This window comes from Oncorhynchus mykiss, chromosome 7, assembly GCF_057628025.1.
Source record: "Oncorhynchus mykiss isolate SJ-2025 chromosome 7, ASM5762802v1, whole genome shotgun sequence".
Taxonomy (NCBI): Eukaryota; Metazoa; Chordata; class Actinopteri; order Salmoniformes; family Salmonidae; genus Oncorhynchus; species Oncorhynchus mykiss.
Window position 1 is genome coordinate 28953049 of NC_143028.1, and position 11952 is coordinate 28965000.

The following is an 11952-nucleotide window of genomic DNA, read 5'->3' on the forward strand; positions in this document are numbered from 1 at the left end:
GAGTTATTTGTAACTTATTTTGTACATAATGTTTCTGCCACCATGTTTTATGACCGAAAAGAGCTTCTAGATATCAGGACAGCAATTACTCATCCCATACTGGAGGAATACTTTTCCTTTAACGAGTCTGACGAAGTGGCGGTATATGTACCCGCAAAACACCAGTCTCGCTGTCAACAGTGAAGAGGTGACTCTGGGATGCTGGTGTAACGGATGTGAAACGGCTAGCTTAGTTAGCGGTGCGCGCTCAATAGCATTTCAATCGGTGACGTCACTTGCTCTGAGACCTTGAAGTAGTAGTTCCCCTTGCTCTCCGCGGCTTTTGTGGAGCGATGGGTAACGATGCTTCGTGGGTGTCAGTCGTTGATGTGTGCAGAGGGTCCCTGGTTCGCGCCTGGGTATGGGCGAGGGGACGGTCTAAAGTTATACTGTTACATTGATGCTGTTGACCCGGATCACTGGTTGCTGCAGAAAAGGAGGAAGGTCAAAAGGGGGGTGAGTGTAACGGATGTGAAAAGGCTAGCTTAGTTAGCGGTGCGCGCTAAATAGCGTTTCAATCGGTGACGTCACTTGCTCTGAGACCTTGAAGTAGTAGTCTTGCTCTGCAAGGGCCGCGGCTTTTGTGGAGCGATGGGTAACGATGCTTCGAGGGTGACTGTTGTTGATGTGTGCAGAGGGTCCCTGGTTCGCGCGAGGGGACGGTCTAAAGTTATACTGTTACACTGGCCTTCTAGGCAGCATTGCAAAGAAAAAGCCATATCTCAGACTGGCTAATAAAAATAAAAGATTAAGATGGGCAAAAGAACAGACACTGGACAGAGAAACTCTGCCTAGAAGGGCAGCATCCCGGAGTCGCTTCTTTACTGTTGACATTGAGATTGGTGTTTTGCGGGTACTATTTAATGAAGCTGGCAGTTGAGGACTTGTGAGGTGTCTGTTTCTCAAACTAGACAGTCTAATGTACTTGTCCTCTTGCTCAGTTGTGCACCAGGGCCTCCCACTCCTCTTTCTATTATGGTTAGAGACTGTTTGCGCTGTTCTGTGAAGGGAGTATATTCAGTTTCTTGACAATTTCTTATATGGAATAGCCTTCATTTCTCAGAACAAGAATAGACTGACGAGTTTTAGAAGAAAGTTATTTGTTTCTGGCCATTTTGAACCTGTAATCAAACCCACAAATGCTGATGTTCCAGATACTCAACTTGTCTAAAGAAGGTCAGTTCTATTGGTTCTTTATTCAGGACAACAGTTTTCAGTTGTGCTAACAATTGCAAAAGGGTTTTCTAATGATCAATTAGCCTTTTAAAATTATAAACTTGGATTAGCTAACACAACATGCCATTGGAACACAGGAGTGATCGTTGCTGATAAAGTGCCACAGTACGCCTATGTAGATATTCCATCAAAAATAAAAATCTGCCGTTTCCAGCTACAATGGTAATTTACAACATTTACAATGTCTACACTGTATTTCTAATCAATTTGATGTTATTTTAGCGGACAAAACAAAACATGTGCTTTTCTTTCAAAAACAAGGACATTTCTAAGTGACCCCAAACATTTGAACGGTAGTGTACATATGAGATGAGTAATGTAAGATATTAAAGTGACTAGTGATCTATATATTAAGTGGCCAATGATTCGAGTCAGTATATAGGCAGCAGCACTCTGTGTCAGTAACGGCCTTGAAATATACTTTTTTTACTTTGTCATTATTGGGTATTGTGTGTAGATGGGTGAGAGAAAAAAATCGATTTAATCCATAACGCAAATTTATTTTGGAATAAGTCAAGGGGTATGAATACTTTCTGAAGGCACTGTATATCGTCAGTTATGTGTCCAATAATGTTGGCCTATGTGGTTGTGTCCCTTGTCACTCCTGCTACATTACAGCAGTGATCCACTAAATGGATAGCCAAGCTAATTTCGCCCTCATGTCGGTACTAGCAAGCACGCTATGTAGTGTTAGGTATCAACAGTCAATCTAGTAGGTGCTGGAAACTATAGTGAGCTTCCATTGGTCAATAGCAACGCGATGTCGCGGAGAACAACTTTGGTCCACTTTTTCGCCCATGCTTGCATCGCCCAATGGTTTCCGCCCACGTCCCTTCTTTTAATTGAAAATGAATCGGGCTCCGTTGTTTCATAGCCCCCAGCGTGCCAAATCAAATGCTAGATGCATTTCTGCTGTTAGGTTAGTCGTTTGTCAACATTGTATAGCTATTAGCTAGCTTATGTACAGTAGGTAGTTAACACCATTTTCAGTTGACAGTAGGCATCAGGGAAGAGCAAGTGTTGACCCAGTGTTCCCCAGTCCTGTCTTACCATCTCCAACCATAGGTGCGGAATGATAGGAGTTGGCAAGACGACACAATCAGATCTGGAGCCAGGCAATGTTGTGCCATTTCAAACTATCTTCCTACAAATATATCTATGTGGTGCAATAACAGGTATGTTACACTAGCAGTAACAGATAACTAACTACCAAGCATGTAGACAGTTAGTTGATAACGTTGGAGCTTGGTAGTGTCTCTCCGCTGTAAAATGCTAGCTAGCTATGTTTCGCTTAGCTAGCTTATATTAACCCCAACACGATCAGGCTAATATTCAAACTGGAGAAACAAACTTCTGCAGACAATTTAACTAGGTTGTACGGATTCATTACCTGCGTGGGTGTGTCCTCATTTGTACTTTGTCCTTGTTCTCCATTGTTTTCTTCAAGATAGTTCACTTCTGTAAAGCTAGCCAGCTGCGATGATACGCGTTTCTGAATGTTTTACAGTTGTCTCTCAGCTTCTCATTCGTGTTTCATTGTGTAAAGCCAAGTTTCCAAAATCTGAAATTTTCCTTAAACTACTGGCATCTCATTCGTTGCTCCATCCTCCTCTGACTAGGCTGCTTTTGACTTTTTTGACAATTTGTAGCCAAGTGTCTTGACATTCAGTTAAAACCAGGAAGAGCGTTTTGAGACTGGGCGCGGAATGAGGGGGGCCAAAGAGAATAGCCTACCACAGCATGAATCATAATACCCATAAAACCTACCGTTCAAACACGGAAATGGTTATAATCGTTTTTCTACCATTCATTTTATCACGGCATTGTAGATTTTAGAAACACTTCAAATAAAAGTGTTTCGCGTAGGCTTACGTTTTGATAACCATGTAAATGTCTATCGTTAAAGGTGACGTTTATCAATATATTCGCCTGTATTTAGCCCCCCCAAAAATGAAAAGCTAATTAGCTGCTAATGTAGCTATCATACAGAACTACAAATGCCTGTCTCAAGCGTCATGTCACTCATCAGGGTCATGATAATCTGGATGTGTCTGCCGAATATAGGCAAAAAGTAAGAATCTCTGGATTAACTATCTAATGTTAGCTAAATTGGCTAAAGTTATTTAAATGGACAATTATGTGAATTACATTTCTTATATAACTAGCTAACATTAGCTTTCTATTTGTCTAGCCATTTAAATGAATAAGAAATTCATAAAAACAAGTTACGTTTTATTTGGCTTTTATAAACCACCAGTCTTACTTGCTAGGTAACTAGGGCTACGTGTTCTTGATGGTTAGGTGTATTTTAGTCTGATTTTTTAGATTTCAGGGATTGATTTTTATTGATTTGATTTAACCTTTTATTTAACTAGGCAAGTCAGTTAAGAGCACATTCTTATTTACGATGACGGTCTAACCTGGGCGACGCTGGGCCAAAAGTGCGCTGCCCTATGGGATTCCAAATTACGGCCGGTTGTGATACAGCCTGAAGTCAAACCAGTGTCAGTATTGACGCCTCTAGCACTGAGATGCAGCGCCTGACAGCTGCACCACTCGGGACAATTGATACGTTTGCTGTTACCCTCTGGACAGCAGATCATTAGCCTTCCCTTGTAACTATACTATGTAACCTGATTTAGTCCTACATGGTATGGTGGGTTGTAAGTTGTTATTCACACTTGTTTTTGAGGTAGAATTACTGTCATGTTATTGATGCCTAATTGCAAACCTTATTTGAACATTCTCTATTCCAGAACCAATGGGTGTGCCTGAGTCTTATCACCTTTCAACTAGGTTAGCTGTTTCAACCTGGAACACTATTCTCCTGCTTTGGTCAGTTGTCATTGCAGGAAGTCCTGAAGAGCATGAGTGTGTGTTAAACGTTTTGTTCCAGCCCAGCTCTAACACCTGACTTAAACAATCAACCTGCCGAATTACGACAATAGGCTATGATTTTTATTAAGTACAAGCTTATACACACTCATCCCAAGGGTCCCAGTACTGGTTGATGTGAAGGCCTAAGTGACCACACACAAACGGATCTACAGCTGTGATAGGATTATTCTATCATTCACACACTGTAGACAGTGTAAAACACAATTTCAACAATGCTTAAGTTGTATTGTCTATGGCTCAATTTGTGGAAATGCTGTCATAACTCATGGTCTTTAATGTTGTGATTCACAGACACGTGAGGACCTCGATTTGAACACCGCAACTGAGATGGACTGATGTTGACGGACACACGCTGAGACCACGAGTATGACTGGACATGGGATGGATATTTGTGAAGACCTAAAAGGGGTGCAAAAGCACACCAACTTATTTTTTATTCCATGGCCAACCATCTCGGGCTGAAAGCCTCAACCTAATGGGTTACAACTGACAATTTCTCATTAGATATTGCGTCTTACACAGATCACAGGTTAGGGTATATATTCCATGTCAGACTTTTCAATGCCACCCTGAAGGTTGCCAGGGCAAGCTGTTTCTTGTACATACATTCAATTGTAAAATGCACAAACATTTTAGTAAAATTAGTATTCTTGAGTGAATAACATAAAATCCCACTTTTGTATGTCCAATAGGTTATGAAAAGCATCAACAATTTAACATGACCTTATGGTGAGTGACATTTAATGAAGTGAGATGACTGGATTATTATTTACATTCAAGTTCTCTCTGTACACATACAATTGCTTGAAAAATCAACCCCAATATGAATGAAGAAAAGATCCATGGAAGGGTGATCCAGAGGGGGTTGGTTGTATCTACACAGTAAAAAAACATATATTTGGCTTTCTATTCGTGCATATCTATTCCGTGCTCTTAAACTGAGCTCATATCTCCCATGGTCTTAACTTAAATAGATAAAGTTTTGACCAGTTCAAATCCAGGCTGAAACTCCCCATAAAAGAGTCTTTATCAACAGGATCATATTGCCCTATCAGGTTAGAATGTTGTTTAAACAAGAGTAAAACTGTGTTAAATGAGACCTATTCTTAGTTTGAGGAACAGCACTTCATGTAAGTCCATCTCTCGTGAAGTATAAGCTGCATTATCTGCTGTATGGAAACTATTCCACAATGGGTGGTACCACAAACACTGAACAAAAATATAAACACAACATGTGTTGGTCCCATGTTTCATGAGCTGAAATAAAAGATCCCAGAAATTGTCCATGCGCAGAAAGCTTATTTCTCTCAAATGTTGTGCACAGATTTGTTTACATTCCTGTTAGTGAGCATTTCTCCTTTGCCAAGATTATCTGACTGATTTCCTCACATGAACTGTAACTCAGTAAAATCTTTGAAATGGTTGCGTTTATATTTTTGTTCAGTATAGTTCTGCAGTAGACTTGTCATGCTATAAAAACACCTGTTGCCAGTCAACATGCATGAGAACCTGTCTGCCTGTCATCTGATCATGCAGGTAACATCAGTGGCTCAGTCCTATGTTGTGAACAGGAAAGGATAATAACGATTATAAAAATCATGTACAGAAACACAGAGATGGGGGGGGGGGAAAAGCAGAGGTACATTTTTAAAAGCATGAGTAAAAACACTTTACAAGCTTTGTCCCACTCTCAAAATAATATCACCCAGGAATGCAGTGGGTACATACAATAGCTCTCCTTTTCTTTGGAACAACCAAAAAATTGTTAAACAAATCAAAACATATTTTAGATTTTAGATTCTTCAAAGTAGCCACCCTTTGCTTTGATGACAGCTTTGCACGTCCCTGGAACCGGGACACGTTAAAGGCAGCTAAAAGCTCCACTCCATTGATCTATGGGTGAAGTCTGTTTTTTGGGGTGTGGACTCTGTTGAGAGGAAGTCAGTCTTGTATAGTGTATATCCACTAGAGGGCTTGGGGAGTCAGACTAGCATACCAAGCAGGAGGGGCCAAAGCACACTTTTTGACTCTAGCTAGTGACAACGTTTGAACTTCCGGATCCGGTGTCGTATGCCTGTCAGGCTAGTCTGGTCTTCTATGCTTTACGAATCTACTTTTTAGTCGCAGAAGCAAACATCTCTTTTTGAATTGCAATAACTAGAGCTTTAACAGCAAGAGCGTGAACTGCTCTTTGTCATGTTCTGACCTTTATTTCCTTTGTTTTGTATTTATTTAGTATGGTCAGGGCGTGAGTTGGGGTGGGCAGTCTATCTTTGTTTTTCTATGATTTGGGGATTTGTATGTTTCGGCCTAGTATGGTTCTCAATCAGAGGCAGGTGTCATTAGTTGTCTCTGATTGAGAATCATACTTAGGTAGCCTGGGTTTCACTGTTTGTTTGTGGGTGATTGTCTATGTTGATTGCTTGTGTCAGCACAGTTCTCATTAGCTTCACGGTCGTTATTTAGTTTATAGGTTTTGTATAGTGTGTTTCAGTGTTCTCTTTATTAAATTTCATAATGAACACATACCACGCCGCATTTTGGTCCTCCGATCCTTCTCGCCTCTCCTCTTCAGATGAAGAGGAGGACGCCCGTGACACTCTTATTACTCAGGAGAATAAGAAGCAGAAGAAACTGATAAAATGGAGAGTTCATCCACTGAACACTACAAGAGGGGAATATGGAGAATACACATCTCTTGTCCAACCTATGCGAAGCATTGACAAGGAAACACATTTTCAATACTTTCGGATGTCCGTTTCCAGATTTGACAACTTGCTTCAGCAGCTTGCCCCTCACATTTCGCACGAGAGAACTCACAGCTTTACAGTAATTGCTGCGGGAAGGCTGTCTGTGACCATTTGGTTTTTGGCGAGTGGTAGCACACAGCAAAGTATTGCTGCGAGTTATAAGTGAGGAATCTCAACTGTTTGTGCTATCATCCCAGAAGTATGCTGGCATATCCTAAAGGGGGATTTTGTTGCTTATCCCTCTGTGGAAAAATGGGCTTCACCGTGATCAACGTGGGTACATAGTTGGGAGCAAGTTTGGCTCCCAACTCATTGCAGGCCAGCTGCCGATACCAAGGCCAGAGCGCTTGCCGAGGGACCCAAGCACCGAGCACATACAGTATGTCTTCGTGGGAGATTAGGCATTCCCTCTGATGCGACCATATCCAGGTAAGATACGCAAAATAAATGTCATGTGAAAATTATACCAATATTAACATTATAATTATATGCCTCACGTTAAAGTCTTTTGGCATCCCAGTAAGAGGATAATTGCAAATGTCCAAAGCATAGGCTACACAGTTGTTACAGTACACATTTGATAGGCTTCATGTTCCTGTTCAATAACAATGGAAACACTTATTTTATTCAAAAGGTTGTCGTGACGTGACTCATTAATCTGATGACTGTTATTTATTTTATCAACTAACTATGTTTAATTGTTACTCGATTAAATTAATCGTGTAAGAATGAACTCATTAAGAATTTGGGACACAAAGTTGTTTAATGAGTTACTATCTCCCGACTTAAACTCTAAAGACATATAGATATCCTTTACATCAATAACAGTCACTTATTAATCATCATTACCTCGTATCAGTCTCAGAAGAACCCTAACCTTATTGATGAATCAGCAATACACAAATTGGCTTAATTATGTATTTACTTACTAAGTAAATAATAACACAGAATACCTAAACACAGGTTATTGAATACTAACGTAATACAATGAAAACAGGTTCCTAGTGGACAAAAGTGTTTGGTTATAAAAGATGGAGGGATGGAAAGAGAGGAAAAGGGTGAGACAATGAAAGTCAACTATCGTTGTTTACATTTGGAAGCTACGGAAATACAAATACTTACCACCCTAACCACCGCTCATTCGGATTAGAAAGGCAAAATATATATTTACACAAAGCTGTCTTTCTCTGTTGAACTCGATGGGTCCTTTGGGGAAGTTGTCGAGGGATGTAAGACTCTGGTTTGTCCACCAGAGTTCACAATGTCCTTTGTAGAGCTTCTCTGGTAGTGGATTGGTTGTTAGAACATATACTTCAAGGGCCTCCCGGGTGGAGCAGTGGTTAAGGGCGCTGTACTGCAGTGCCAGTTGTGCCATCAGAGTTCCTGGGTCGCGCCCAGGCTCTGTCGTAACCGGCCGCGACCGGGAGGTCCGTGGGGCGACGAACAATTGGCCTAGCGTCGCCCGGGTTAGGGAGGGCTTGGTCGGTAGGGGTGTCCTTGTCTCATCGCGCACCAGCGACTCCTGTGGCGGGCTGGGCGCAGTGTGCGCTAACCAAGGTGGCCAGGTGCATGGTGTTTCCTCCGGCGCATTGGTGAAACCGGCTTCCGGGTTGGATGCGTGCTGTGTTAAGAAGCAGTGCGGCTTGATTGGGTTGTGTATCGGAGGACGCATGACTTTCAACCTTCGTCTCTCCCGAGCCCGTACGGGAGTTGGAGCGATGAGACAAGATAGTTGCTACTACAACAATTGGATACCACGAAATTGGGGAGAAAAAGGGGTAAAATTCCCCCCCCCCCCAAAAAAGAGAACATATACTTCAGATGTTCCAATGGTTGACTGTTCTTCCCCCTCGTGTTTTTGGTCAAATGTCAACTTTACATGCCAGCTGGTAAATGCTACGGTCTAGTGAGTTTCTTCTTGTTTCAGAGTTTCACCATTTCAAACGTATGGACTACCGTCTCATGTTTTCTGGTCTGTAAAGTTTAAACCATTTGTCACGTTCAGCTCGCGCTGTAAGTTGGTCTCGTAGTCTCAAGGTTGATTATTCAGGTTCAGGCTCCCGACCACTTTACACGCCAGCAGCATGTCACGTCCTGACCTCAGTTCCTTTTTTTATGTCTCCATTTTAGGTTGGTCAAAGCGTGAGGGTGGGCATGCTGTGTTTTGTTCTATGTTTGTGTTCTATGTTCTATGTGTTTGGCCTGGTATGGTTCTCAATCAGAGGCAGCTGTCAATCGTTGTCTCTGATTGAGAACCATACTTAAGCAGCCTGGTTTCGCCCTTGGGTTGTGGGTAGTTGTTTTCTGTCTCTGTGTCTGCACCAGACAGAACTGTTTCGTGTTGGTCTATTTTTGTTATTTTGGTCTTAGTGTTCTGAGTTAAAATAAATATGAACATGGACACTTATCACGCTGCATATTGGTCCGATCCTTCCTACTCCTCCTCAGACAAAGAGGACAGCCGTTCCAGAACTACCCACCACAAAAGGACCAAGCAGAGTGGTAAGAAGGAGGAATAGACATGGGAGGACATTCTGGACGGGAAGGGATCCTACACATGGGAGGAGATCCTGTCCGGAAGGGATCGCCTCCCATGGGAACAGATGGAGGCAGCCAGGAAAGTGGAGGCAGCAGGAGAGTTGAACCAGCGGTACGAGGGAACACGGCTGGCAAGGAAGCCCGAGAGGCAGCCCCAAAATGTATTGGGGGGTGGCACACGGGGAGATTGGCAAAGTCAGGTAGGAGACCTGAGCCAACTCCCCGTGCTTACCGTGGAGAGAGAGTGACTGGTGTTATGCGGTGAAGTGCACGGTGTCCCCAGTGCGCATACATAGCCTGGTGCGCTACATTGCAGCTCCTCATATCGCCCGGGCTAGAGTGGGCATCAAGCCAGGAGGGATGAAGCCGGCTCAGCGCATCTGGTCTCCAGTGCGTCTCCTCGGTCCGTGTTATATGGCACCAGCCCTACGCACTGTGTCTCCCATGGGTCTGCACAGCCCAGTGCGTCCTGTGCCTGCGACCCGCAAGTCCCAGGCTAAAATCAACATCCAGCCAGGATGGGTTGTTCAGGCCCGTGGTTCGAGACCTCCAGTGCGCCTCCACGGACCGGTCTATCCTGTGCCTCCTCCAAGGACCAGGCTTCCAGTAGATCTCTCCAGCCTGGTGAGTACTGTGCCTGTTCTAAGAACCAAGTCTCCTGTGTGTCCCTCCAGTCCGGACGCTCCAGAGCCTCCCTCCAGTCCGAACGCTCCAGAGCCGCCCGTCAGTCAGGAGCTGCAAGAGCCGCCCGTCAGTCAGGAGCTGCAAGAGCTGCCCGTCACTCCGGCGCTGCCAGAGCCGCACGTCACTCCGGCGCTGCCAGAGCCGCACGTCACTCCGGCGCTGCCAGAGCCGCCCGTCACTCCGGCGCTGCCAGAGCCGCCCGTCACTCCGGCGCTGCCAGAGCCGCCCGTCACTCCGGCGCTGCCAGAGCCGCCCGTCACTCCGGCGCTGCCAGAGTCGCCCGTCTATTCGGGGCCCGCTGAGAGGGTCCCCAGTCCAGGGTCGGTGGCGAGGGTCACCGCTCAAAAGGCGCCACCTAAGTGGGCCCAGGTCTAGCTTTCAGTTAGACCTGACAGACCAACTCCTGATGACACTGATGAAGCTGAAGCTCAACTTGCTGCATCAGTACCTAGCAGAAAGTTTTGGTGTTTCCCACAGTATTGTCAGACAAATTATCAGTTATTGGATTGACATGATGGAAGAGAATCTGAGGGAGTGCATTCCATGGCTGCCAAGGGAGACCATAAGTGCTACAATGCCACAATGTTTTAAGGACCACTACCCAAAACAATCTGCATTATTGATTGCTCATAAACTGCTTTACAGAAGTGCAAGAATCTGGATTCAAGGGGGGAGTCATTCAGCCATTACTTTGAACTGAACACTATCAAGTACGTGGTGGCCATTGCACCTTGTGGTCTAGTGATGTTCATCTCAAATCAAATCAAAGTTTATTTGCACGTGCGCCGCATACAACACCTTGTAGTGAAATGCTTACTTACAGGTTGTCACGCCCTGACCCGAGAGGCTTTTTACGTCTCTATTTTGGTTTGGTCAGAGTGTGATTTGGGTGGGCATTTTATGTTTTGTTTTCTATGTTTCTTTACTTCTATGTTTAGGCCGGGTATGGTTCTCAATCAGGGACAGCTGTCTATCGTTGTCTCTGATTGGGAATCATAATTAGTTAGCCCTTTTTCCCTCCTTCAGTGTGGGTAGTTAACTTTGTTAGTGGCATTATCGCCCAGTTAATCTTCATAGCCTTTGTTTTGTTGGCGACATTCATTCAAATAAAAGGATTATGTACGCTCACGACGCTGAACTTTGGTCCACAATTTAAGACGCCTATGACACAGGCCCTAACCAACAGTGCAATTTTTAAGTAAAAAATAGGTATTAGGTGAACAATAGTTAAGAAATAAAAAACAACAGTAAAAAGACAGTGAAAAATAACAGTAGCGAGGCTATATACAGTAGCGTGGCTATATACAGACACCGTTTAGTCAGGCTAATTGAGGTAGTATGTAGGTATGGTTAAAGTGACTATGCATCTATGATAAACAGAGAGTAGCAGCAGCATAAAAGAGGGGTTGGTGGGTGGCAGGACACAATGCAGATAGTCCTGGTAGCCAATGTGCGGGGTCACCGGTTAGTCGGTCTAATTGAGGTAGTATGTATATGAATATATAGTTAAAGTGACTATGCAATAACGATAAACAGAGAGTAGTAGCGTAAAAGAGGGGTTGGGGTTGCGAGAGAGGGGGATCCACACAATGCAAATAGTCTGGGTAGCCATTTGATTACCTGTTCAGGAGTCTTATGACTAGGGGGTAAAAGCTGTTGAGAAGCCTTTTGGTCCTAGACTTGTCGCTCCAGTACCACTTGCCATGCGGTAGTAGAGAGAACAGTCTGTGGCTGGGGTCTGTCATGACGTGGCCCTTTTCTGGGTATAGAGCGAGGCATCCCCCTCTCTCTCCCTCCTACACCCAGG

At 43.9% G+C, this 11952-nt stretch overlaps 1 protein-coding gene and 1 long non-coding RNA gene across 3 annotated transcripts in view; one reads left to right on the forward strand and one right to left on the reverse strand.

Annotated features, from left to right (window-relative positions):
* Positions 1–3012, reverse strand: part of LOC110527676 (serine/threonine-protein kinase 4) — a 71930-nt gene extending 68918 nt beyond the window's left edge. Inside the window, exon 1 of one of the 2 annotated variants that reach the window (XM_021609112.3) lies at positions 2666–3012. In XM_021609112.3, coding sequence (XP_021464787.1) covers positions 2666–2709 — 44 coding nt within the window. In that variant the 5' untranslated portion in view covers positions 2710–3012. The remainder of the gene's footprint in view (positions 1–2665) is intronic. The other variant, XM_021609113.3, reaches the window with a different exon arrangement.
* Positions 2148–6699, forward strand: LOC149982506 (uncharacterized). Its single transcript, XR_016497192.1, has 2 exons — positions 2148–2450; positions 4465–6699. It is a non-coding gene; the product is annotated as an uncharacterized LOC149982506 (long non-coding RNA).
* The last annotated feature ends 5253 nt before the right edge of the window (positions 6700–11952 follow it).